The following is a 23553-nucleotide window of genomic DNA, read 5'->3' on the forward strand; positions in this document are numbered from 1 at the left end:
CTTGTTACGGAGCCTCATTGATTATTGACACGAGAGTGTCGAATCTCAATACGACACAAAGTCCAAACTGGTAGCTCGTTTCCAACATCGAATCCCGTTTTCTTGTATGCCGCTTGGCTAACCAATGCTCGCACTCTTTCTGATGAAATCCGTTCCAGATTTAAACATGATCTGCTTACAGGAAACAACGCTCAAAAGTCGAAACAGAGAGCAAGCTCCACTTCAAAGCGACTCCATTCTCACTGGCACTTTTCGCCCCCGACAGAAAAGCAACCCACCGGTGCCACTTTCGTCTGTCAATGGAACGGCAAACAAAAAAAAAATTGGTCTTCCCCCCCACTCACACTACGACGTCCAGGTCGGGTCCCTGCGAGGCGCGTTTTGCCCGCGCTCCGCCCCGCCGAACCGCGGCCGACCCCGTAATGTATCCACCCAACGGCCCAGGCGGCTCAAGACCCCCGAACCGTTAGCGCCAATAAATAACCCGCCGCGCGCGCGTTGGGACATTTCGTACCCGGGTCCCACACATCAAAAGTCGTCTTTTTTTCTTCTCTTCCTTCTCCGTTTCTATTGCCCAGGTTGTCCATCCATGATCCCCATGCCAAGGTGGTGGTGGAGGAGGAGGAGGAGGAGGAGGAGGAGCGTGCGGTAAACACATAATCTGCCCACTACCGCTGCGACGTCGTTGGTTTCGGGCCCCCGGAGATCCTAGATGTGAGATCTGCGTGCTTCTCTCCCACTCTCGGGCTCGGAATGCCGAGCTTGCATTAGGGTCCGAGACTCGAGTGAAATGTTCATGAACTACCTTATTCATAGCGTGGACTAGTCATGTGATGGTGGTCCATGGTGCCGTCGAGTTGAACGATAGCCTATCACTTCGTGTGCTCCTGGGCCGGCTTGTGGCGTCGAGGCGTTGCCCTGGCTGAAGACGTTGGCCGATGTGGTACCGAGGCGCAGGCGCAAATGTGTCAAGGTGTCGCTGGCGTATCGCGATGCTCCCAGCTCGATGAGAACTCTAGCCAATTTCTGGCGAGATGGGCTTGCCGACGTTTATGTCAAACAGACAGCCTTCACCTACACGAAGACGCTAAACGACCGTGTTCAGCCGCGTACTGGGTGATGGACGTTTTCAACCAACTCTGATTTCGAATGTGTCCATGGGTGGCATCTATCTCAGGAGGACGCCGCCATTGATGATTCCGAACGCGTGCTCTCACGAAGTGCTCTTGTCACGACGTACATCACCCTCTTTGTGTCGTGACACAAGAGGAAACGTATATAAATACGCTTGGGCATGTCGCGTCTCTTGCAACATGCACGGATCTTTGGCCCATCCATTGTGTAAAGCGGAAAGTAGAAATTAGACTCAACTCGCATGAAATAGAGTATACACAATAAATAATCCATCCTTATAATATTCGTGGTAACCAGCCCTTCTACCCATTCAATCATCTGTATCCAATGTCCGCCGGGTCTTTTCGAATAGTGATCCCCTTTACAAAATGGGGGAAAGTAGCAGGAGCAACATGGGACATGGGACATATCTCCATGTCTCTCTCCTAGTGTTCCCTGTGTTTTGCGGCTCTTTAGTGATACGCGTCCCTCTTTTAAACCTATTTTGACGCCGAGCTGTTGTCGATACTCACCAGCTTGTCGGACCAAACTTTGTTCCAGGCGCCGGCGTGGCCTGGATAGCCGTGCCCTGCGCATCCATCGTTGCAGTCACGATATCGTTACCCCACCATTTAGGCGGCTCAATCTTATTAAGCGTGAAAGCCAAGAAGATGACGAGCGTGGCGAGCGCCAGGCCGAGGTCGAGACCCGACGAGGTGAGGTAGTTGAGGCGCGACCACCAGCCAAAGTGCTTCTTGCGGATGTGGTGCTGGAAGACGTAGCCGACGATGCCCCAGGAGAGGTAGTTGAGGGGCGTCGCGGGAGGGATGGCGCCGGCACCGCCAAAGATGAGGGGCGCCATGAGGTACTTGACCGGGGACTTGGGCCACTTGAGGGCGGCGAAGTAGAAGATTACGGGGAGGATGGCGCCGAGGCCGAAGAAGATGAAGAGGCCGGAGTAGACCTGGCCCGGGGAGAACATGCGGGCGGGACCGATGAGACCCCAGATGACGGAAGCTGTGGACGGGGGCTGTTAGTTTTGTGATACGGGAGGGAGCGGGTTGAGGGGTATGTGGACGACGTACCGGCAAAGAAGACGCGGCCACCCGGGCAGGAGAACTTGTTTTCCTGGTGCGGCGTGCAGACGTCGGGAATGTTCTTCAACGCGGCGTTGAGCACGGCGATCTGGATGAAGCAGGAGAAGGTCGTTGCGACGACCTGGCACATGAACATGGTTCTTGGCGGGATCTTCATGTAGTGGCCAAACTTCAAGTCAGAGACAAAACTGAGGGACTGGGACATGGTAATGTAGCCAAAGGTCTTGAAGCTGTGTACCTTGTCAGCACAAAACGAGTCGATAAAAGTCGATTAGAACACAGTGTTACTCACATCATGAGTGCGAGAGGTCGCCCGGGCTGAATGTAACCGTAGATGAACTCCGTCAACACGTTCAGACCGATCTGGTTATTCGTGACGGCCTGAATGATTCCGATGGGCAGCGAAAAGCCGAAGGAGATGGCCACGGCCAAAAGGAAGGCCCACCAGGTCAAGTTGGTCGGGTAGTACAGAACAGTTACGAAACCTAGACCAAGCATCTACACGCGTGTTAGTGCATGGCAACGGATCACAAAATCTAGTAAAGTTACTCACAATCACGAAGAGGCCCATGTACCACCAAGTCGGCGCCTCTTTGTACTTCCTCATGAGCTTCATGTGGATATCGGGCTGCTCCTTGTTGCTATTCCTGTACTGGGCCCAAATCTGCTTTCCGTTGTGCAGATAGGTGTAGACGATCAAAGAAGCGATGGCAGCGAATGACAGACCGTAGGACATGGCAAACGTGGTGCTGATGAACAGCGGCGAGTAGTTCTTGTACGCCTCCTCGTTCAGCGTAAGCTGAGGGGTAAGGATGCGAGACGTGTTGTACGGGTTACCCGTGTTGTCGTACGTGCCCGAGTCGCTCATGGGCAGGAACTGAGCGTACCACACACCGCTGTAGTGGAAGACGGAGCAGCCGATGATGAAGAAGGTGACAACACCGATGAGGGTGTTGGCAATGGCGTGCCATGGGGGAATGAGCGGGGAGCCGACGAATCCTGAAATCTGAGTCCAGTCGAGAGTCAACGGCAGAAGCGACAGACCACTCGTTCCACCAAACAACTGGTTGATGATAACGTTATTCGGGGCAATCCAGGTGGCGAATGCCATGATGCTGAGGAATTGCGCGAGGAAGCCGGGGATCCAGTAGTAGCAGAATGAGCCAAGAACAATGATACCGAACCACTTGTATCGGGGCATGCTGCCACCAATGAAAGTGGGATCAGGCCGGTCATTCGTCTCATACATGGCATTCATCAAAGTGACAGAGACCAAGTTTCCGGGCCAGATCATAGCAGCCGGATAGACTAAGAGTAAAGTTAGCAAGCCTAGTACTGGATTCTCTTGATGAGTACGCACCGAGGAACTTTCGCATGATGCCGGCAATTCCGTAACCCAAGGACTGAGTGGAAATTGTGAGAAGCAGTTGAAAGACGATGCCAAAGTCTTGCTTGTAAAACACCAGCTGGGCCAGGATAATGTCGGTAGCGTATGCAACCGAAAAGGAGACACCGGCCATCACGACAATGATGGAGTGCTCCTTGATGTTGAACGGCCCCGGGTTCAAGCTCCACTTGATGCCAAAGGTCTTGAACTGCTTCGTAGGCATCACCTTGGCCCAACCCTGACCAATAGGCCATGCAATAATCTGCGCAATTAGAGGACCAAGACCGATTGAAGGCTGTCGTAGTGAGAACAAAGTGTTCATTGAGGCACCAACAGTGACCAACATGAGACCGATAGTCCAGGCCCGGATGGTGTTGCAAGGCATATCTTCGTCGTAGTTGCGAACGGCTGCGCGTACTTCGGGATACGGTGAGTCCTCCTCCTCCTCCCTCTTCATAGCCAGCTCATCGTCGACCTCTTCGATTGGCGTCGATGCCGCGTTACGAATTCTCGTCTCGTACTCTTCGGGCAGATTCGGATCTAAGAGAAGTTCATGTTCGGACCCTTGCTCATCTTCATCATCATAGCCGTGATAGACACTTGACTCACCCCATTGCGAGAGCCTCTCTTTCAAGTCCTCGACCGGGTCACGGTCTGAGAATCTTGAGGTGGTAGAGTCGGCGGGATTGATCTCGCGCCCACTGACCTCCACCTCCGCTTTGGTATCGAGCCCGCGATCGTTGTCCGCCATCATGGGTCCTGAAGCCGTACCAGACGACTTGCCATTAGATGGTTGGGGCATGTTGAAAGTATTCCCAGGAGTGTGGGAGCACAATCATCGACGACAGGGTCAAAACGTCCAAAAGCAGGAGGAGGCAGTGGGTTTCTATATAGGGGGGGGGGAGAGTCTAAAGTGTCTAGGCGGATGGCGTTGGGAGAGATAGAGAGAGTGAGAGGCGGGAGACGGGAACCCGCAGAGGTACGAGCTACGAGCGTCGATCCCAGACCAACATGAAGCAAAGGCTAAAATTGAGCCTCTGGTTGTACTCGATAAGCCTCTGGTATGTACAGAGTCTCTTTCGAGGCCTACAGTGAGTGTGGCGTGATTGGACCTGGGACTCGAATGAATCAACCTCGCAGGTGCTTAGTAGTGCGTGGTACGCAGGAGGGCCGACCCCGTGCTCTCAGAAACAGGGTGATGCTCGGTAGGAAAGAACGGGCGATCCGCAGACTGGGATCAGACTAAAGGATGGCGAGGGTGAGTGAGGGCGATGACTGGAGCGAATGATGGTGGAGGGGTGTGATGCTGTGGGATGATCGGACGGCCAGAGAAGTCGAGGGAAAGACGAGGGCAAAGGCATGAATGGGGGCTAGTCTCAAGGAAGGCGAGTTTCCCGACTGGTGACACTGCTCGGACAAGAAGATTGGGATCGAAGTGGTTGCAGAGTTCTCATAGGACGAGTGGTCATTGATGATAAGAAGGGAAACAAATGCGACGCTGAAACCAAGCTGCGGCACAACTCAGCACAGATGCAGTGTGGTGTGGCGACTCGAGGCCCGGATACAGAGCCGCAAGTTTGCGGGGATGGACTTGATGAAGGCGGACGTTGAGTTTTGCAGTTGCCGAGATGCGATGGGAGACCCTGCAAGGTGGTATGGCTAAGCTTCCGAGTGTGCCCTCTGTTGGTGTGTGTTCCTGTGTTCCTGGCGGGCTCGTTTGTTTCTCTTGGCTGCTCAACCTGGCGATGATAACGATTTGGAATGCCGGGAAGACGTCGGTGTCTGAAACGTGGCTCAATGGAACGGTTGGTGAGATGAGATGTCGCCCTCCAGGGATTGGCGATCTTTGAATGGCTGGACTAGTTCACCTCCTGGAGTGAGGTTGAGCAGGATGATCCGATGGTGCGGTAGAGGATGTCACCTCCTAGTCTCATGAGGCTGCAATAGAGAAGCAGGTTAAGAAAAGCTTCTTTTACATGGAAGAAGCGTCGGCTTGTGGGAGACTACTGTACCTCAGAGAAAGATACCTAGGAAAGACGGGAAGTGAGTGAAAGAAAGAGTGAGTGAGAGTGAGTGAGAGCGCATGCGCCATTCGCAACGTGTGTCGTTGCGCAGCGTTGCGTTGCGTTTCCGACGCAGAGGCCAAGGTCCCCGGCTCTGGCCAATCATCTGACACCTAAGAGGCTGAATCCAGAATTCCAGACCCAAAACCCCCATTGAGGCGACGTTAGTGTCCCCCGCTTCCCGCTGCACTTGTCCCCCCGCCGCCATTTAGGCCCAGGGCATTTCGCCCAGAAGGGGGTCAATGGAACTCAAGATAAGGTACCATACCTTACGCTACTGAGATCCCGACACTGTGGCCTCAGCACCAAAGAGCCCCCTTTTTAGCTGTCCATTCTTCGCTTTGACAGCCCCTGACAGCACAGTGTTTGCATGTAGCCCCTGCAGCGACAGGTCGACAATCTGCACTTATCGACACCTCAGCTCAGCGACTGCCGAGTACGTACCCTCCCGTCAAGAACGCGCTAAACTGCATCTGTGCGGCGCAGCAGAAACGACCCGACCGCGGTTTTTCATACATCTCTACTAACCTATCCGTAACATTGTTCCGACTTCAACTGTCCTACAGACCGCACAACCGTCCCTCATCATCGCTGCCGGCTTAGCCATTGACACGGGAGGACCCTACCGTACCAAATTACCATCATCCCTACCTGCGATAGACACATCGCCCCAGCGCAGCCTCTACCCTTTTCATCCCCGCCCTTTCCACTTTGTCGTTTGCTACCTTATTCCCCCCATTTACATGTCGGTGCGTCTGTAGTTCAAAACGACACACAGATATTGGCCCTGGCTATGGCACAAGAGTCATGCGACGAGTTGTCGTGACAGGGCTCGGCGCCATCTCGCCCTTCGGTGTTGGCGTGCGTACCACGTGGAAACGTCTGTTGGCTGGAGAATCTGCCATCACCAGTGTGGCTGCCTTTGAGCCGCAAAACCGCTGGAAAGATCTGACGAGCACAGTTGCTGGCGTAGTCCCCAGTCATGGCTCAGGTCCCGATCAGTGGCGGCCGGCTGACTGGCTGGACGCCACGGAACAACGTCGCATGTCCAAGTTTGCCCAGTACGCCGTAGCATGCGCCGACATGGCAATGAAAGATGCCGGGTGGAATCCGCAGAGCCAAGAGGACAAGGAGGCTACGGGCGTGTGCCTTGGCAGCGGTATAGGAAATCTCGAGGAGATTTATGAGACGAGCTTGGCCTTCAACCAACAAGTGAGATCTCGCTGCAGTGATCGACAAGCGAAGCCAAGCTAAAGTCTGTTCTGGTAGGGCTACAAGAAGGTTTCACCACTCTTCGTTCCCAAGATTCTCATCAACTTAGCCGCCGGTCATATCTCAATGAAGTACGGATTGCAAGGCCCCAACCATTCCGTCACAACCGCCTGTACAACGGGTGCTCATTCCATTGGAGATGCGATGCGATTCATTGCTTTTGGGGATGCCGACGTCATGGTTGCTGGCGGAACGGAATCCTGCATCCATCCCTTGACCTTTGCTGGTTTCGGGAGGGCAAGGTCCCTCTCCACAGCTTACAACCATAACCCCCACGCCAGCTGTCGTCCCTTCGACCGCGACCGCAATGGTTTCGTCGTTTCGGAGGGGTCGGCAGTCCTTGTCCTGGAGGAACTCGAGCACGCCAAGGCCCGCGGAGCCAACATCTACGCGGAGGTGAGGGGCTACGGTTGCAGCGGCGACGCCCATCACATGACGGCCCCGCGGGAAGACGGACACGGAGCATTCCGCGCCATGAAGCTTGCTCTGAAGAACGCGGAAGTACGACCGGCCGAGGTGAACTACATCAACGCGCACGCAACAGGGACACAGGTTGGCGATGCGGCAGAAGCTTCCGCGATACGAAGCATCATGACAGGCGAGGAGGGTTACGCGGACGAGTCGCAGGTGACTGTGAGCAGCACCAAAGGTGCCGTTGGCCATCTGCTAGGGGCGGCTGGCGCCATCGAGGCCCTGTTCGCCGTGCTATCGGTTGCAGAGGTGAGTCGCGGCTATTGGGTTTCTGAAACCAGAACCTTATCTTCCCCAGACTTCTTTGGCCTTTTTTCTGCCCAACCGAATGTTTTCCTCTGACTCTTACTCAAAAGGATATCGTGCCGCCTACACTGAACCTCGAGAACCCAAATGTCGGGGGATCCATGAACATGGTACCCCTCGAGGCACAAGCGAAACAGGTTAACGTTGCTATTTCCAACAGCTTTGGCTTTGGCGGGACGAATGCCTCCCTGGTTTTTTCCAAAGTACGTTAAATGAGGACAGCCGTGCCGATAGAACCAGAACAACCATGCGATGACGGCTGCGCCCGCGGAATGTCTAAATTGGCTCTGGCTTAGACTCAGACTTTGGGCACACCATAAGAGAGGCTTTCTGGAAAGCTTCGCATTGTAAGACTCGATGTATGATTGGTTACGAGAATTGTAGGAGATAGAATTGCCGACATACGTACGCGGCCACTACGAGCTTAATCTCTGCTTTAACATCAGATATGAGCGTTTGCAAGGCTCTAAATGACTTTAGGTGCAAAGTAACGAGCGCTTATTGCGAGAAAGTCCGCTTTATGGGCCGTCCATGAAGTTCGGCAATACCTGTGAGGAAGAAAAGTAGCCGATTTCTGTTTCTAAACTACAGCATGCAAAACGCCAAGATCGAAGTCAAGGTAATTGAGCGTTGTTGCATTGTCAATCCAAAGAAGCTGAATGGTGTTTGGCTACAGTGTCTAGTCTTCGAGAGAAGCACGGTACGCAGGCGTGGTGGACATGGCCCGAAGTTCCGCCGACCTGGCATGTGCTAGCTCGAAATTTCCAATTCGATGTGTTCATGAACTTTTTTTTGGATGACGTCCAGACTTTTTGTGAGCTCCGCGTTTCTGGGCCCAAGCTGCTGGTCAACGTCCAATACCCCGATTCTCCGGCTCACGAGACCTCGACTGACCCCATACACTTTCGGAACAATCGACGACCCCCTTTACACTCATCACCCACGCGACGTTCCGAGATAAGACACGGAACCCGGTCCTTTCCCTGATATCCCTGACATCCCGAATCAGCAATAACCTTCAAGATGGCCTGCCAAAGCTGCCGCTACCAGGCAAGACTCCTGGCCCGGAGCCTGCGCGCCACCGCCGACCTATCGCCGTCGCAGCAGACATCCATCGCCGCGACGGCGCGCCGAGCGGCGGCACTGACGACATCCAAGACCGGCGGCCCGGCCGCGACTACCACCATGGGAAGGAGGCACTTCAGCCAGACGGCGACGCGGCGGGACGCGGCGCCGTCGTCCGGCGGGCTCAAGCAGGCCATTGCGTCGGGCATGATGGCCGCCGCGCCAAAGACCATGGCCGCGACCCTGACCACCTCCCGCCTCGAGGCGCTGTACAAGATCTGCTCGTCGCCGGCGCTGTACAAGATCTCGGAGCAGGAGCGCGCCAAGGACATGGTGCGCATGACGGCCGAGGGGGAGGAGGTCGGAGACCCCATCGGGCCGTGGTTGCAATGTGCGTCTTACTCTTTCCTTTCTACCTCCCATCTTTGGATGGCAGAAGCCTCTCACCCCTCTCATGTTTGAGTTGTAATCGCAAGTGATACTGACACATCCATCAACAGTCCTCGACCTCCAACCGGGTTTCAGCTCCTGGTCCCAAGCCACGATGCTGCACATGTACCTCGTCCTCGCCCGCCTGCGCTGCCTCGACCGCGACAGCTCCCGCAACCTGCAGCACCAGTTCATCGACCAGTTCTTCTTCGACTGCGAGCGCATGATGCACCTCAACCACGGCATGACCTCGGCTGCCCTCCGCCAGCGCTACCTCAAGGAAATCTTTGTCCAGTGGCGCGGCCTCATCGCCGCCTACGACGAGGGCGTCGTCAAGGACGATAAGGTCCTCGGCGCCGCCGTGTGGCGGAACCTGTTCAAGAGCCGCGAGGACGCCGACTTGCGACAGGTCGCTGCCGTGGTCGGGTGGATGCGCGCTACGCTGCAGGACCTCGAGGCGGCGCCCGTGGAGGATATCCTGGTTGCGCCGGCTAAAGTGTTCAAGAGGGATGTGAGGGAGATGTTTGCCCTTGTTGATGCTGTTGGGCCGCAGGTTAAGGGGGATGTTGCGAAGCTTGGGGGTGGCCAGGAGCAGGCGGCGGTAAAGGCGTAAGAGAAGGATTCAGAGAGAGAGAGAGGGTGGAGAGTCGTCGTATGGCAGCGGATCAGACATTCTGAACGATTCGTGGGTCGCCGCAGTGTATCGATTTTGGGGGAATATGATGAGAATCATGTACAGCATTGACGGACGTCGCAGACTGTAGAGCCTGGCATGGGGAAGGGAGATGCTGCAGGCCTTGTAATTTTGTACAATCACCAACGCATATTAGAGGTTCCCAGACGGAATGGAGGATAACGAACAAGATTCCATCCAATTTAGCTTTTCTTGTAAATGTAGCCATCTTATCACTCCTTCCCGTACCATGAGATAAGCAAAGGGAAACAGAATATTCATGACCAAAAAAATTACAAGATCAAATCTTCTCCCACATCTGGAACTCATACCGCGTCCCATTCTCCTCAATCTCACCCCCCTCAACCTCCTCCCCAACCCACTCATCAAGCCCCTTCTTCTCAACCTGAGCCCATTCGCCCCCCTCGCCCTCGCCGCCAAGTTTCAGCGGGAAGAACGCATCACACTCAAACTCCCCCATAACCCTCGTCAGCAGAACCCTCTTGGCCTCGGGCACCTCGAGCGCCGCGCCGTAAATCTGCGCGCCGCCAATGACAAACACCTTGCCCAGCTTGCCGGCCGCGGCTCCGCTGGCATCGGAGCGGAGGAACGCGAGGGCCTGGTCTAAGGAGGAGACCTTTACCGCGTCCTTTTCGAAATCCGTGGCCGCCGCCGTGGCCGAAGCAGAGTCCAAGGAAGCAGGCTGAGAGCGGCTGATGACGATGTTGAGGCGGCCTTTGAGAGGTCTGAAGCGGGGCGGGATGCTGTCCCACGTCTTGCGGCCCATGATGACGGCGTTGCGGGCGTCTGAGGGTGCCTAGTGCCCGATTGTCTTGTCAGCCATATAACGGTGCTTGTGCAAGGCATTCAAGTTCCATTCAAGATTGTGTCGTGATACCGGAGACGGACAGAAATATGCGGCACTCAGTCCAGGCTTTGAAAAATTGCCCAAGGCCTCATCACGCATGAAGCGAATTGAGCGGCAGAAGGAAGACATGACCTTCTACGTACCTGCGGAGGAAGTCTCTTCGTCACGCGCGCAAAGTACGCCATCTCTTTCTTCAGTCCCGTCCACGGCAGGCCGCCCTTGGCGCCGATGCCCATGTTGCGCGTCGCCGCGACAATGAGCGTGAGTTCGTGGCTCATAATGACTCTCTAGTGGGTGGGGGAAGATTCTCTTTCCCTTTTCTTAGACGATATTCTGCCTTTTGGGAAACAATTTGTTTCTTGGGAGTATCAAAAGTAGACTGGCTTCGAGGGTGATGTGGTTTACCCTGCCTTGGCTGTCGGTTGGGTTGAAGGTGTAAGTAAGTGTAAGTGTGAGGTGCGTGGTTCACTCTGAGTTTTGCGCTAGCTGAGTGACAATTGGTGCCGGCCGATTGGTGGGCTCATGTGGAATGTCGAGTCAAAGGTAACAATGAATCATTTCATGACTGACAACCGCATTTTTCAACGACCTGAGTCTTTTTCTCAAGTCTTTGAGCATTGAGAACCCATTTCTATGACGGAATACTTCTTCTTGAGTTGTGGATACGGTAGTCAGTTCCTCATACAAAACGTCGTGAGAACTACTCGCGGGCCAGACTTGCAGCGTCAGATACGTCACATCATGCACTGCACTTTCAGAGGCACGTGGAAACTCTTACATCATCTCCCAATCCTGGTATATTCGCACTTGGTATAATATAGGTGACTTCCGAGTCACACCTGCCCAGCCTAGCTATTGCTGGCCACAGAACCTGAACGCCGTCGACGTGTTCGTCGAGAAAGTCATCCTGAGAATAGAACTATCCTCCCGTCATTAAGAACTCATAAACCCCCTTCCTTCCATTCCCTGGTCCACCTCACCCCTTCATCTCAATTCCACTGAAGGGAAATACCGCGGTCCAGCGAATCCTTTGGCAAGGACCGCTTGTATATCGATATTACTGCCAGCCGCACGACTGCTACTCCACATCTTTAAGAGTATGAATCTTCCAGCAACCGGCGGATCAAAGCGTATGGTGCATTTGCTCTTGTCCTTCTCGATAAAGAACTTGGCATGCGGCGCCATGAGTCCACGTCCACCACTGACAGCCCGAACAGCCTCCTGCGTTGCCATCTGATTCGCCTCAACAGCCTCTGCCAGTGACATATCATTAGGGTCACGGCGCCTGTTCGTGAAGGAATAATCTTCAAAGTCGGATGCAAATGGATTGCCGTCGTCGCTGCTGTCACTCTCAAACGGCAAAGACCCAATTCTATTGGGAGCTGTTCGATTCGCAGTGATCCTAGGGGTATCATCATCGTCGGTCTCTTCGTAACTGCATTCGGTGGTGATGTTGAAGGGTGGCAAGTGTGTGATGAACTCCGGCGGGATCTGTGCTGTCCGACTCTCATTTTCATCGTCATCATGTCCCAGACTGTATAGCCGTCTCTGCCGACTGTGCGTTCTAGTCACAGTCGTCCCGTCTTCGTGATGCCGTATTGAGATTATCGGGGCTAGTGCTCTGGAGGCCGTTGTGCGACCTGATCTGTGCGGAGCATATTGTATTTCGTATTCCGCCGTTCGCCTAAGAAGCTCATCCTGATTCATGGAGACAAAGATCATACCCTCCCGTACACTACGTATATCTGTTAGATACAGCTCCCAGAAAGTAGGGGAAACTTGAGATACTCACGGTGAAGAGTAATTCGATGCCGGCGCCTTGATGACGAGCTCCTTCAAGCTGAAAGCAGTACCGCCTTGGTGCCGCAGAATAATGTTGCAGCGGTTAGACTGTGTGCAGTATACAGTCTTATCGTCCTTGAGGATGTTTTCGTGGGCGTGAAGGGTGGCGTTCTCATACAGTCCCCCATCACAGCTCATGATTTCCATCTTTAGTTGACCTGACTCGACCTGGCCATACCGTCCATATCGAAACCCCTTGAAGCTCTGGGCAATACGTTCAGAGTCCAGCTTTCTCCTCTTCACCCTCCGACTCTCCTCCGGGCATTCCTCCGATGGAGGTAGAGGCGAAAGATTTGGCGGGGATTGATTGGGAGGCATCCTAGGCGGCGAAAAGGGTGAGGAGCTGTACTGTGCTCTCCTATTCCACAGAGCTCTGACTGCTTCCAAATCGTCTTCCGTGCCGTCAGTTCGTTGACGCCCGCTAATTGTCCTGGTGGTTCTGTACCCAAAGACTGGGGGCAACTGGAGGGGTTGGCGCCGGGTGTTGTCGTCGTCGTCTCGCTGGTCGTTCTGGTCGTTTTGCAAGATATTTAGCAAATTTGAGTTTTGGCTCCAGCCAAGATTGTTGTTTCGGGAGAAGCCAAAGTCGTCTTGCGCCTGAGACATGAATGTTGTGAAGCCACTCAAACTGTTGCCCACGAGCTCGTCGTACTCGGCCTGGAAATTTCGATCAGCCATGTGCCGCGTGAGCTGGTAGTAGGTTTCGGCCTGGTCCTGCGTAGTGTAAGGCTCAGGCTCCCAGGGATGTCGTCGTGTGGTGTTTGAGGAGAAGGTGAGGCGACTCGTGTCTCTAGAAATCGGCGGTAGTGGGGGAAGCCTACGGTGTGGTGGCAGGGGCGGGTAGCCGTCGTCGTCTTCGTCGTCGTCGTGCCTCTGAGTACGTTGGCTCGGGTCTGGCCGTTGTGACGACATGCTTCGTTGGCAAAGGTTTCAAGGGTTCAGCGACGCACGCGCCAGGAGACAAACCAATCTGTGAAAGTCTCCTGGTGCTGCGCTCGTTACTGTCGACGTGAGATAGGCCACAGCGAGAGTGGAAGCGCCGGTTCGAGGGGTGGAAATTATGGGGTTTAGTGGGATCGAGTGAAGGTAGGCGAGCAGTAGAGATTCGTGGTCCAACTACCTGGACGTTTATCGACCAGGGCGGCAACTGGAAGAGGGTGGAAGTGTCAATAGCCAGCAGATAAGGCGAGATCGTCGCACAGAAGAGGATGCGAGGCGTAGCCGCCCGTAGGAGTGTAACTTGGTCGTACGGGCTGAACCTCCTCCATCCACCGGGATTGTACTAACAAAGGTAGTGTATGCGAAGGGCGGTCGCTGGCCCAAGTATTGACCCTCGTCGCAAATAGTAAATCGAAGGCGGTGGGAGTTTGGAGCTTTGGTTATTGTGCTGTAGGTGGCAGAAGCGGGCAGAGTATGAGTGCAGACAAGAGGGCCTGACGGAGCTGGCGCAAACGGCCGTCGATGCAGCTCGGGTTGTGTCGTCAGCAGGTCGGCGGAGAAGCAAAGATGGTTGGTTGATGATACAAGTTGGAGTTGGACTGAAGTGCCGCTGACCGCTGGTGCTGGTGCTGGTGCTGGTACTCCGTACTGGTGCTTGGATTTCCGTTCCAAGTCCCCCTCGACAGGAGGCGAGCAAATGAGCAGACAGCCAGTGACAGCGGTGGGATCGCCCTTCTGCACCCGCTAAAGAGAGACCCCCTGGCCCTACCCATCGCGGGGTTTCGTACCTGTAAGAACCAGTGAGGCAACGGGGGAGAGAGGGGCGTCTGGACCAAAATGCTACGAGATACATCATCTTAGTATGTAACGCTCCACCAAAGCGAGGTACCACTTAAGCGTGGCCCTAGCGCGTTATCTGTGGTAGGGACGCCGAGGACTGCGTTCCATGCGAGCGTTCCACGTACCTACCTTACCTACTTTAGGTACCGTACCAGGGCCGCCGTGTTAACAATTCTTTTGTCGAAGCTGCCTTCCTTGTCCAAGCTTGCTCTGTTACCTGCCTCCTAAGGTACCTTAGCCTCGACCTCAAAGTGAACCCATCCCGTCCTCAGCCTCGCTTTGTTGAGGTGAGAGGTCATACTCATATATCGCCATCACTTCCTTCTGACTGGGATTTTTCCTTCTGGAAATCCACCAACTTTTTTGCTGCTTCCGTCATTGAGTGAGCGAAACCTGCGATACTTCCCTTCACATCTTTTACGACGGACCCAAAACCGGTCTCACTTGACGCGGTCTCACCTCTCAACTCTCGCTTCATTGCGACAACTCATCTCACGAGCCAAACGACGACGCGCATGATTTGCTGAGCTGCCCTGACGATTCGCGACTCAATTACGCAGGATACGAGAACATTGTTCTTTCGCGATCCACACATTCTCGTCAATTGACATCCCTCTCATTTCACGACTTCATCATGGAGGAGCAAACGCAAACGAAGGAGACGCCGGTGCAAGAGACGCCGGTGCAGCAGCAGCCAGCACAGCAGCCCGCACAAGAAACCGCAGCCCCGAGTAGCAACGCGCCAGCTCAGGAAACCGCTCTGCCTCATATGCCATTTCCCAATCCCTCCAACGGGTTCGATCCTAGCATGCAAGCCGCGCCAATGGACCAAGTGCTCCCGGAAGCGTTGCAGGAGGTCATTCCCGGAGCCATGCCCGGCATCCTTCCCGGCATGTTGCCCACGGGCGAGATGTTCATGCCTCAGATCCTCCAGCAGAACGGACAACAGCAAATCTTCATGGGCAACGATATGCTTCCAAATATCCCAGCTCCGGCACCGGGCATGAGCGCAGGTACGTAGGCCTGAGCCATCTACCTACATGAGACCGTACGGACAAACTGACACTTTCTACCAGATGAGATTGCGCTCTACGACCGTCAAATCCGCCTCTGGGGCATAAAGGCCCAGGAAAAGATCCGCAACGCCAATATCCTCCTCATCACAATGAAGGCCCTCGCCAACGAAATCGCAAAGAACCTCGTCCTCGCCGGCATCGGCTCCCTCACCATCCTCGACGGCGCCCCCGTCTCGGAATCAGATCTGGGCTCCCAGTTCTTCCTCTCCGAGGAAGAGCACCACGTCGGCCAGAACCGCGCCCAGGCCGCCGCCGCCGCCATCCAGAAGCTCAACCCGCGCGTCCGCGTCCACGTCGACGCCGAGGGCATCAAGTCCAAGGGCACGAGCTACTTCTCTGCGTTCGACATCGTCATCGCCACCGACCTCGACCCGGACTCCCTCAACATCATCAACACCGCCACCCGCCTGCACCAGCGCGCCTTTTACGCCGCCGGCACCCAGGGCCTCTACGGCTTCGTCTTCTCCGACCTCATCGAGCACGACTACGTCATCGAGCGCGACCTCGGCAACGTGGCCACCAAGCTCGCGCCCGAGACGCGGACCCGCAGCGTCGTGGCCGTCAACACCAAAAAGGAAGGTGGCAAGACCATCGAGATGGTTACCAAGCGCGAGCTCTACTCGACCTGGTACCTCGCCAGCGACGGCGCCACCCTGCCCGACGAGTACGCAAAGAGCGCGCGCAGGAAAAAGGCCGTCAGCCCCGTCATCTCGTGCCTGCGCGCCCTCTGGGACTTCCAGGTGCTCAACAGCGGCCGCCTCCCCAGCCACACAAAAGAGGACCTCGGCCTCTTCACCAAGCTCGCCACGGCCAAGCACGCCCAGCTCGGCCTGCCGTCAGAGACGCTGCGCTCCGAGGTCCTGCGCGGCTTCCTGCAGAACATCGGCAGCGAGATGGCCCCCGTCACCGCCATTCTCGGAGGCCAGCTCGCGCAGGACGTCATCAACGTCCTCGGCCAAACTCAACAGCCGATCCAGAACATGGTCATCTTCGACGGCAACACCATGGAGGCGTCGGTTCTCCCGCTCCACCCCGTCGGCGAGCTGGGACGCGGCCTCCTCTCGCTCGCTGCGCCCGCCGGTCTCATGCCGAATGGCGGGGGCCTGATGCCTGCTGATCCCAGCATGATGATGAGCATGGATGGTGCGGTAGACTTCAACAACCAGATCCTCACGCAGTAGTCTGCTAGGGAGTGGTTTAAACATTTGCGGTTGTGTGTATGTGTATAACAGTTTCTCACGAGGAGTCGGAGATGATGGCAGAGGAAATTCGTCCCGAACATCCCTTTTCGCCGGTGCGGAAAAAAACCAAAATGGCTCGAATACATGTAATATCAGATACACTGTAATCAGAACACAAAAATTGAAGAGGCTCACGCTCCATTTGCATTATATTCTCTTGGTGAAACTTTATGAAACTTTCAGAACTGTGACTCCGGTTCCTCCCTCAATGACCTCGCGAACTCCAAGCAATGCCGCTTTCTCCTGGCACGCAAGGCTGCCGTAATTATGCGAAAATCTATGAGAAGTATGAATGGGGCCTTTCGAGTAAGCAAACAAGCAGCTGTATGTTCTCTGTCTTTGTGTATGGACGATAGAAAACTACTCTCTGAAGCTACTTCTCGACTCCGTCTGTAAGGTATGTATAACCATCTTGAGAGCAACATATGAGTCAATCAGAATCAATTGCCTAAAACAAACACAGACTCATGGTGGCTCTCCGATTTTGCCTACTTGACGGACATAAAACGTCCATGAGACAACATCACTTGCTGGGCCGCATGATATAACGCGGAAAACAGATGGATAACGACTTCACTTTACAAGCAACGCTCAGCAGCAAATTTCTCAAAACCAATTCTTCTTTTCGTATTCATTATCATTCCAAATATGCTGAGGCACTATTGACCCCGGCTTCTCGGTCCTAGCTCTAATTTCATTCAATGAGCTTCTCCACCTGGCTTTTCAGCCCAGCCCTCTCTCTCTCTCTCTTTCTCTGTGTCTTTCATCCGCATACGGATGACGAGAACCAAAAGATCTTCATATGTGGAAGACCAATGTCCAAAGTGATGTGATAATAATACATGCTCTTTTCGCTTGTCCCGATCCGCTTGCAACACGATTCTCGGATTCCATTCAGGTTTTCTTGGGACCTGGCTTATTGGCAGTCGTCTTCTTAGCGACTGCCTTCTTCGTAGTCGTCTTCCTGACAGCTGTCCTCTTAGCGGCTGGCTTCTTGGCAGCCGGCTTCTTCACTCCCGCGCCTGTTAAACCTTCCTTACTTGGGTTCAGCTCTGGCAACGTGAGAATCTGCTCCTAGCGGGACCCGCGTCGCTCGTCGCCGTTCTCATCTGTCTTCTGGCGCTGGATCCTATTATTGTTTATGTTCCATCCCCGAATTTGGACAGGGCCGCGACGCGGAGGGGGTTCCGTAGGCGCATAGTCTTTGATGTTTTCCTTGTAGTCATACTGAACGGTTCGCAGTTCAGGGCCTTGAGGCCACCCTACTCTGTGAGCAGGCAGAGGGGCGGGGGCCAGCTTGGGGTATTTGCTGTTTCCCTGTGCACTTGGAGTTGATGAGCCACTTCCAGCCCGGCTTCTAGACGGTTCGCCGGGTTGCTGCGGAACGAACTGAAGATTCGGAGGGCTTTGTGCTGGGGCAATGGATGAGTAAGTGGGAGACATGCCTGGGTGTCCGTAAGGCGGCGGTTGCTGCTGTTGCTGCTGCTGCAAAGGTGGTGGTGGAGGTTGCGTGCCTGTGTAGGGTGGGTACTGGTTCATCATGGGCGGCAAACCTGGCTGCTCCTGTGTGTATCCATTGTGGTATGGCCTGGGTGGACCAGGGGGGTAGAACGAGCCGCTATTGGTGCTCATATAAGGTGGCGGCGGCGGCTGTTGTTGTTGCTGCTGCTGTTGCTGTTGCTGTTGCTGAATCTGATGTTGCTCGATCTGAACACCCTGCTCTGGTGCAGCGGGAACACTCTTGCGGCCACGAGACGGCCGCAAGGGCGGAAGCGGCGAGCTCCTGTCCTGAGAAGGGTTCGTAAACGGCATACGAGATGTAGAGCCAGATTGTTGCAGCTGAGGAGAGGCTTGTGCCATGGGTCCTCCTTGCATAGGCATGCTGGGCAATTGGTAGCCCTGCTGGCTCTGACCGTAAGCCTGTTGTTGATATTCATGATGTGCGGTCGAAGCGTCCATCGGTGCAGAGTAAAGACGCGGGTCGATCATGGGGTCTGCTTGCGGCAGGTGTTGCTGGTTATGCGGATGAGGCAAGTGCTGCTCGTTGTAGGCCGAAGGAGCGCTGTGCTCGTGGTACATGGAGTGCCGGCGGGTATCATTGGTGGCGTCAATCGAGGACCTCATTTGAGACATCTCGACTGGTCGAGCAGGGGGTAATTGGTTCGAGTACGGATCTCTCATCGACGGGGTTTCGATAGATTGGTGGATTCGACCGTCGACGCCCGGTGAAGCGATTCGAGGTTCAATCCAGCCGACACTATCATTTGAAGGTGCAGCCTGGATGCGGAACTCAGCGGGAATGGGCTGAACCACATATCCAGAGTCGATGTGATGATGATGGGAATGGGGAGGTGGAGGACCATCAACTGGAATGGGTTGGCTGATGGGAGCATCGGCCATGACAAGGTCGACGGGCTGGGGAGGGTAGGTGGAAGTAGACGCATCTGCGAGGATTGCGAGCGCAGTAGTGTCAATGGGCTCCGGCACTAGGACGGGAGCTGGAGGCTCAGCGGCAGCTGATTCGGACCCTCCAAATATGTCGCGAATAGCGTCATAAGCACGGGTAGCAGGTCTGACTGGAGTCGGAGCGGGCAGGATCACCGGCTTCTCTTCGACAGATTCCACCACCTTGGCCTCCGCCTCGACGGCTTCCGCAGCCACAACGAGCTCCTCCAACCCAGCAATGTTAAGGGCAGAGTCGTTCATAGGGAGGGGCGAAGTGGCAGGCGTATCCTCCAGACTCGCGGGCTCGGACTCCTTGACAGATTCGGCGATGAGTCTTTGCTCGACATATTCTTCTGCGATTTCCTTGAGAGCCTTAAGCTCAGGTCCCTCAATGTCCTCGGGGGAGATGTCTTCCATTTCACAGATGGTAGAGAGAATCGCGCCCATTCTTTCCGAGTATGGCTTGTCAGCTAGAGCAATCTCGACCTTTGCAATGGGGACGACACGAGATGCATGGATGGTCCTGCCTGAGGGAGTCAGGAAAACTGTGGGATGCATCGGCTCTGCCTCTGGTTTTGGCGGCTCGGAGTCATTTTTGCTCGTGGGCAGGAAGCAGCCCAATCGGGGGTGAGTGCCGTACTTCTGGACAAGCTCCAAGTCGTAGTCTTCTTCGTCAAGGTCTCTAGCATCCCAACGAGCGAGCAGAGGATCAAAGTGCCAGGTGTTCGAGTTTGGCTTGCCGAGATACTTTCCACGCTTAGCGAGCGTGGCTCCATGCCTAGGGGAGTTGGTGGAATCACGGAATCCAATCTCGTCGTCATCGAACTGGAATGATGGAGGAACAATAAGGCGATTCGCGATACTCGCTCCATTCTTGGCTGTCGGCCGGTTGACTTGTCTGCAACCGTATTCATCTGGCTCTGAAGCCTTTGCCGGCAAGGCGGGCTCTCTCTGGTCAGCGGTCAACGGACCCTCAGGTACCGGCGTGCTCTCATTCGATTCGTCTTCGATGGGAGCATGCTGAGCCGACATGATACCAGCAATGTGGCGGACGGGCGCGACATCGGCAGCAGACCTCTTGGAGGCCGGCTGGCCATCTGGTTGTTGGTTGGCTTTCCGCTTGCTAGTCCGTCCTCCAGTCGCTGCCGCGGAAGGCGGCGCCAAAGTCTCCTTCGCGGCCTGTGGCTCCGCCCAAGCAGCCTGTCTCAGGGCATGGGCTTCGGTGCCTTCGACGAGTTGAGGATAGGGAACGAGTGCTCCGTCAACGTAGACTTCATAGAGGCCGAATTCTTGGGCTTCCTTGTCCGAAATTTGTTTATAATTCCAGCCTGCATCGACGAGCTAAGGCCAGTGTGAATAACCGAGATACGCAGGAAAAAATAGAATGAAGAACAGAATGAACTTACGTCAACAGGAAGACCATGGTCATGAAGGTATTCCAGAAGGTTGAGGCGATGAAGCTGCGCATCCAAAAATCTGTCTTCCGCATCTTCAACTCCGTTCTAATGCCGCGAGTGACGTTAGCAGAGGACCGGGGGAGAGGAAAAAAACATGACATATCAGTCGGGGCCTCACGAACCTTGAAAATATCGCGAACGGCGCCGAGCTTGGCATGTTTGGACTTGAAGACGGTTCTGGCGGCAGTCGCCAGCTTGTTTTCCAAGTAAAGGAGGGACCTTTCGAAGCGAGCGCCGAGATTGTCCTCGATGACTTTGAATTCCGGCACCGTTTTGTGGTAGTCCTTGTCATTTGTGAGTGTGTCGATGGAGCGCGAAGCCAGATCTTGTAGCGCTGGCTTCACGGCATTAGCGAGAGCCGCGTATTGTGCCTTGAGCTCGCGTTGCCGTTCATAATTTGCCTGGACTTTGTCGTCTGAGAACTGCTTGAAGCGGCCGCGTCGACCAGTGCCGGCTGTGGCTGCGGGTTTGGGAGGCTCCTTCTTAGGCGCGACAGCTTTTCTGCCCCGGCCTCTACCGCGGCCCTTGGCCTTGGGAGTGAGCTGAGGCGTCGGAGTCGAAAAAGACTGCTCCGGTGTCTCAACGTCTGACATGATGTCGATGGCCGTTCATGAAAGAGACGTGAAGACGGGGGAAATGGGGGTATGTGGAGGCAAAAGTGAGAGCGGGTATGGTGTAATGAGATGGGGGCGTCTGTGAGATGGGTAGAGTAAGGTAGGGGGCGCGGTACGGGTTGGAAAACTGAGATGTGAAGCGGCCGAGGAATTCTCGGTCAATCTCAGAAAAGACGTGAGCAGGCGCGATTGCTCGGGGTCAAGAACGTGCTTTGACTTGAAGATGTCTGTAGGTTGTTGGCTGTTCGGAGAACAGGACCAAGGTGTGTGGGTTGGACGGGGATGGTAGTGGTGTGGGCTAAGAAAATGACAGCCGGCTGGCCTCTCTCTCTGCAACGAGCGGAATTCCTCAATGAGAGACCAGCTTGAGAGGGGGATAAATGGAATCAGGCTGAAGATGAGACTCGTGCGCAGAGATGGCTGTAAGAGTGAGCCAGCGTGAATGAGGCGTTGAATTGGGAGCGTGGAACGAAGATTGCTTCGCTTTTTTCCCCTTCCTGCCTTTTGCAAATAATACCAGGCGGAGCGCAGCAGAGGCAGGAACAGACGTGACCACCCTGCTACAGCGAGGCGGAAGGCAAGGCCCAGCCCAGCACTGTGCTGCACACACTTACACCGATCTGGTAGGAGTAGGCATGATTTACCGCGCCCTGATTCGTCCGGAGGCCCAGAAAATCCGACGACCGGAAATAGCCTTCTACCCCTGTCGGCAAAAAAGGGCAAGAGGTACCGGGTACATGAGGATTCTGCCATCTGGCCGTCCATGGTGCTGTCTCGTACTTTACCGCGTACCTTACTCCGTGCCTTGCACGTATCTGAGTGTAAGCCTTTTTTCGGAGAGCTGGCTCGCTCGGGTGTTCGTAACGGGCATTTGCGACTTGGCAGGCCAACAGGCGAGCATGCCAGAATCGCATCTTTGGGCAATAATGAATGCCTGCGGTCTTACTGTCCCAACTAACAGAACCTGCTTGCACCGGTGAATACCTGCCTTGCTCATATGGCTGCCTGTATCTGCGTTTGTGCTCCCGCTGTGTGATGGCTTCTCTGAACGCGTATGACTACCTACTCTGTGCCTAACCAAATATTCATAGACCCAAGCGTGCCTTCTTGTCCGCTTCTCCCAAACGTCCAGCCGGTCATCTTGAGCAGGAGCAGCATTTCTCAAGCGCGTCCGGTATCACGACGACGGCCTCGAGATGATAGCAATGAGGTCAGTCGGTCCCTGGATTCTGCTCCTCATCAACCATGCCCGCCTCCTTCCTGTCTGACCCAATCCAAGTGGCTCTAGATATTCCTAAATGACCAAGCCGCTTTGTAAATGCCATCCGACTTTGGATGAAAGCGCAACAAAATGAGCAGTATTTTTCACACGCTCATCTTCCTTTCTCTACATATCTTCCATTGGGATTGATATTATATACTGCTTCTGAGCAGTATCGTCTCTATCAACCTCACAAAGCAGATATTTTTGCCTCAATCTCGGGTACCTCAGGCTGTTCGGACGAGTCGGACAGCCTGTCGGACGGGGCGACTTTTACAGGTCTTGGTCCCGTCCGGGTGGGCCTGTTGTTGAACCAGATCCCGAGCTCCAGCCGGACGGCTGCAAGTTCTTTTCCAGGACCCAGTGAGGTGCAGCTTTGTGTTGTTGTTCTGTGGCTGGTATGGCTGGCTCACCGACGAGTGTTCTGGGCATGATGCAACAATAAACGAAATTCAATTACGTAGATATTGAAGCAAGCACACTGGTGTTCTATACTCGCTCCGTTACCCACGATCTTATGGCGACCAGCATTTTGATCGTAATCCTCTTCTGGATGGTTGTACACAATCATAGTACTGGCATGCTCGCCTCCCTTACGTCTGCAATACCTACCATTCGTACTCCGTACACAACAAGCCGCCAGTTGCTCAAGGTTCGGGAGTGCCAGGTAAGCCTCATTCATCCAAGTACCGGCCCACTTAGCTAATAAGAGCCACGCTAAGAAGAAGGGACGAACAACAACCACCATCAGACACGACACCAAAAGATGCATACAAAAGCAATGGGTTCAATAGATCACACAGAAATGGGTCTGGGCCAGCCCTCAGTGTCATCAAGATCAATGCTGCCTTGAAGCACGACGAGGTGTCTTCCAAGTTCGATAGATCCGAGGCAGTCAGCTCCTCACCCTCTCCTCCCCTGCAGCAAGGTCCATCTCACGACGCACGCCCGGGGTGCGGATGGCCAACGAGTCCCCTGGCGCCTGAACAGCACACTCTTCCTCCCGCGCACCAATTGTACCGGGTACCTTCTCTGGTCCCGTCTCCCGCCGCCCTCTTTCTCTTCCGCCCCCCTGTGGTTATCCATAATCCAGT

The 23553-nt window shown here is 54.8% G+C and overlaps 7 protein-coding genes across 7 annotated transcripts; 3 read left to right on the top strand and 4 right to left on the bottom strand.

Moving 5' to 3' along the window:
* Positions 1 to 1404: 1404 nt before the first annotated feature.
* Positions 1405 to 5685, bottom strand: HER10_EVM0006817 (OPT family small oligopeptide transporter). Its single transcript, XM_035483022.1, has 6 exons — positions 3571 to 5685; positions 2764 to 3518; positions 2503 to 2708; positions 2199 to 2440; positions 1647 to 2130; positions 1405 to 1569 (listed from the first exon to the last, which is right to left on the bottom strand). Exons 1-6 carry the CDS (start codon positions 4397 to 4399, stop codon positions 1560 to 1562), a joined length of 2526 nt encoding a protein of 841 aa, XP_035336163.1. The 5' UTR covers positions 4400 to 5685; the 3' UTR covers positions 1405 to 1559.
* A 517-nt stretch (positions 5686 to 6202) lies between these two features.
* On the top strand, positions 6203 to 8123 carry HER10_EVM0004270 (3-oxoacyl-(acyl-carrier-protein) synthase 2). The gene is made up of 3 exons (XM_035473920.1): positions 6203 to 6872; positions 6930 to 7652; positions 7760 to 8123. Exons 1-3 carry the CDS (start codon positions 6468 to 6470, stop codon positions 7919 to 7921), a joined length of 1290 nt encoding a protein of 429 aa, XP_035335922.1. The 5' UTR covers positions 6203 to 6467; the 3' UTR covers positions 7922 to 8123.
* A 386-nt stretch (positions 8124 to 8509) lies between these two features.
* On the top strand, positions 8510 to 10144 carry HER10_EVM0005733 (putative ubiquinol-cytochrome C chaperone). Its single transcript, XM_035475338.1, has 2 exons — positions 8510 to 9165; positions 9275 to 10144. Exons 1-2 carry the CDS (start codon positions 8733 to 8735, stop codon positions 9814 to 9816), a joined length of 975 nt encoding a protein of 324 aa, XP_035336062.1. The 5' UTR covers positions 8510 to 8732; the 3' UTR covers positions 9817 to 10144.
* Positions 10145 to 10177: 33 nt separating this feature from the next.
* Positions 10178 to 11161, bottom strand: HER10_EVM0012390 (dihydrofolate reductase; the record flags this gene model as incomplete). Its single annotated transcript, XM_035481786.1, has 2 exons — positions 10888 to 11161; positions 10178 to 10693 (listed from the first exon to the last, which is right to left on the bottom strand). Exons 1-2 carry the CDS (start codon positions 11020 to 11022, stop codon positions 10178 to 10180), a joined length of 651 nt encoding a protein of 216 aa, XP_035336663.1. The 5' UTR covers positions 11023 to 11161.
* A 375-nt stretch (positions 11162 to 11536) lies between these two features.
* HER10_EVM0008059 (uncharacterized protein) lies at positions 11537 to 14153 on the bottom strand. The gene is made up of 2 exons (XM_035477595.1): positions 12537 to 14153; positions 11537 to 12479 (listed from the first exon to the last, which is right to left on the bottom strand). Exons 1-2 carry the CDS (start codon positions 13496 to 13498, stop codon positions 11729 to 11731), a joined length of 1713 nt encoding a protein of 570 aa, XP_035336272.1. The 5' UTR covers positions 13499 to 14153; the 3' UTR covers positions 11537 to 11728.
* A 432-nt stretch (positions 14154 to 14585) lies between these two features.
* Positions 14586 to 16815, top strand: HER10_EVM0005762 (ThiF family protein). The gene is made up of 2 exons (XM_035475366.1): positions 14586 to 15378; positions 15442 to 16815. The coding sequence occupies exons 1-2, from the start codon at positions 15000 to 15002 to the stop codon at positions 16620 to 16622; spliced, it is 1560 nt and encodes a 519-aa protein (XP_035336065.1). The 5' UTR covers positions 14586 to 14999; the 3' UTR covers positions 16623 to 16815.
* A 941-nt stretch (positions 16816 to 17756) lies between these two features.
* On the bottom strand, positions 17757 to 21692 carry HER10_EVM0011389 (uncharacterized protein; the record flags this gene model as incomplete). The annotated part of the gene is made up of 4 exons (XM_035480822.1): positions 20707 to 21692; positions 20534 to 20629; positions 18581 to 20468; positions 17757 to 18403 (listed from the first exon to the last, which is right to left on the bottom strand). Exons 1-4 carry the CDS (start codon positions 21175 to 21177, stop codon positions 17757 to 17759), a joined length of 3102 nt encoding a protein of 1033 aa, XP_035336570.1. The 5' UTR covers positions 21178 to 21692.
* Positions 21693 to 23553: the final 1861 nt, after the last annotated feature.

The sequence above is a fragment of the Colletotrichum scovillei genome, assembly GCF_011075155.1.
Source record: "Colletotrichum scovillei strain TJNH1 chromosome Unknown Contig00003, whole genome shotgun sequence".
Lineage (NCBI taxonomy): Eukaryota > Fungi > Ascomycota > Sordariomycetes > Glomerellales > Glomerellaceae > Colletotrichum > Colletotrichum scovillei.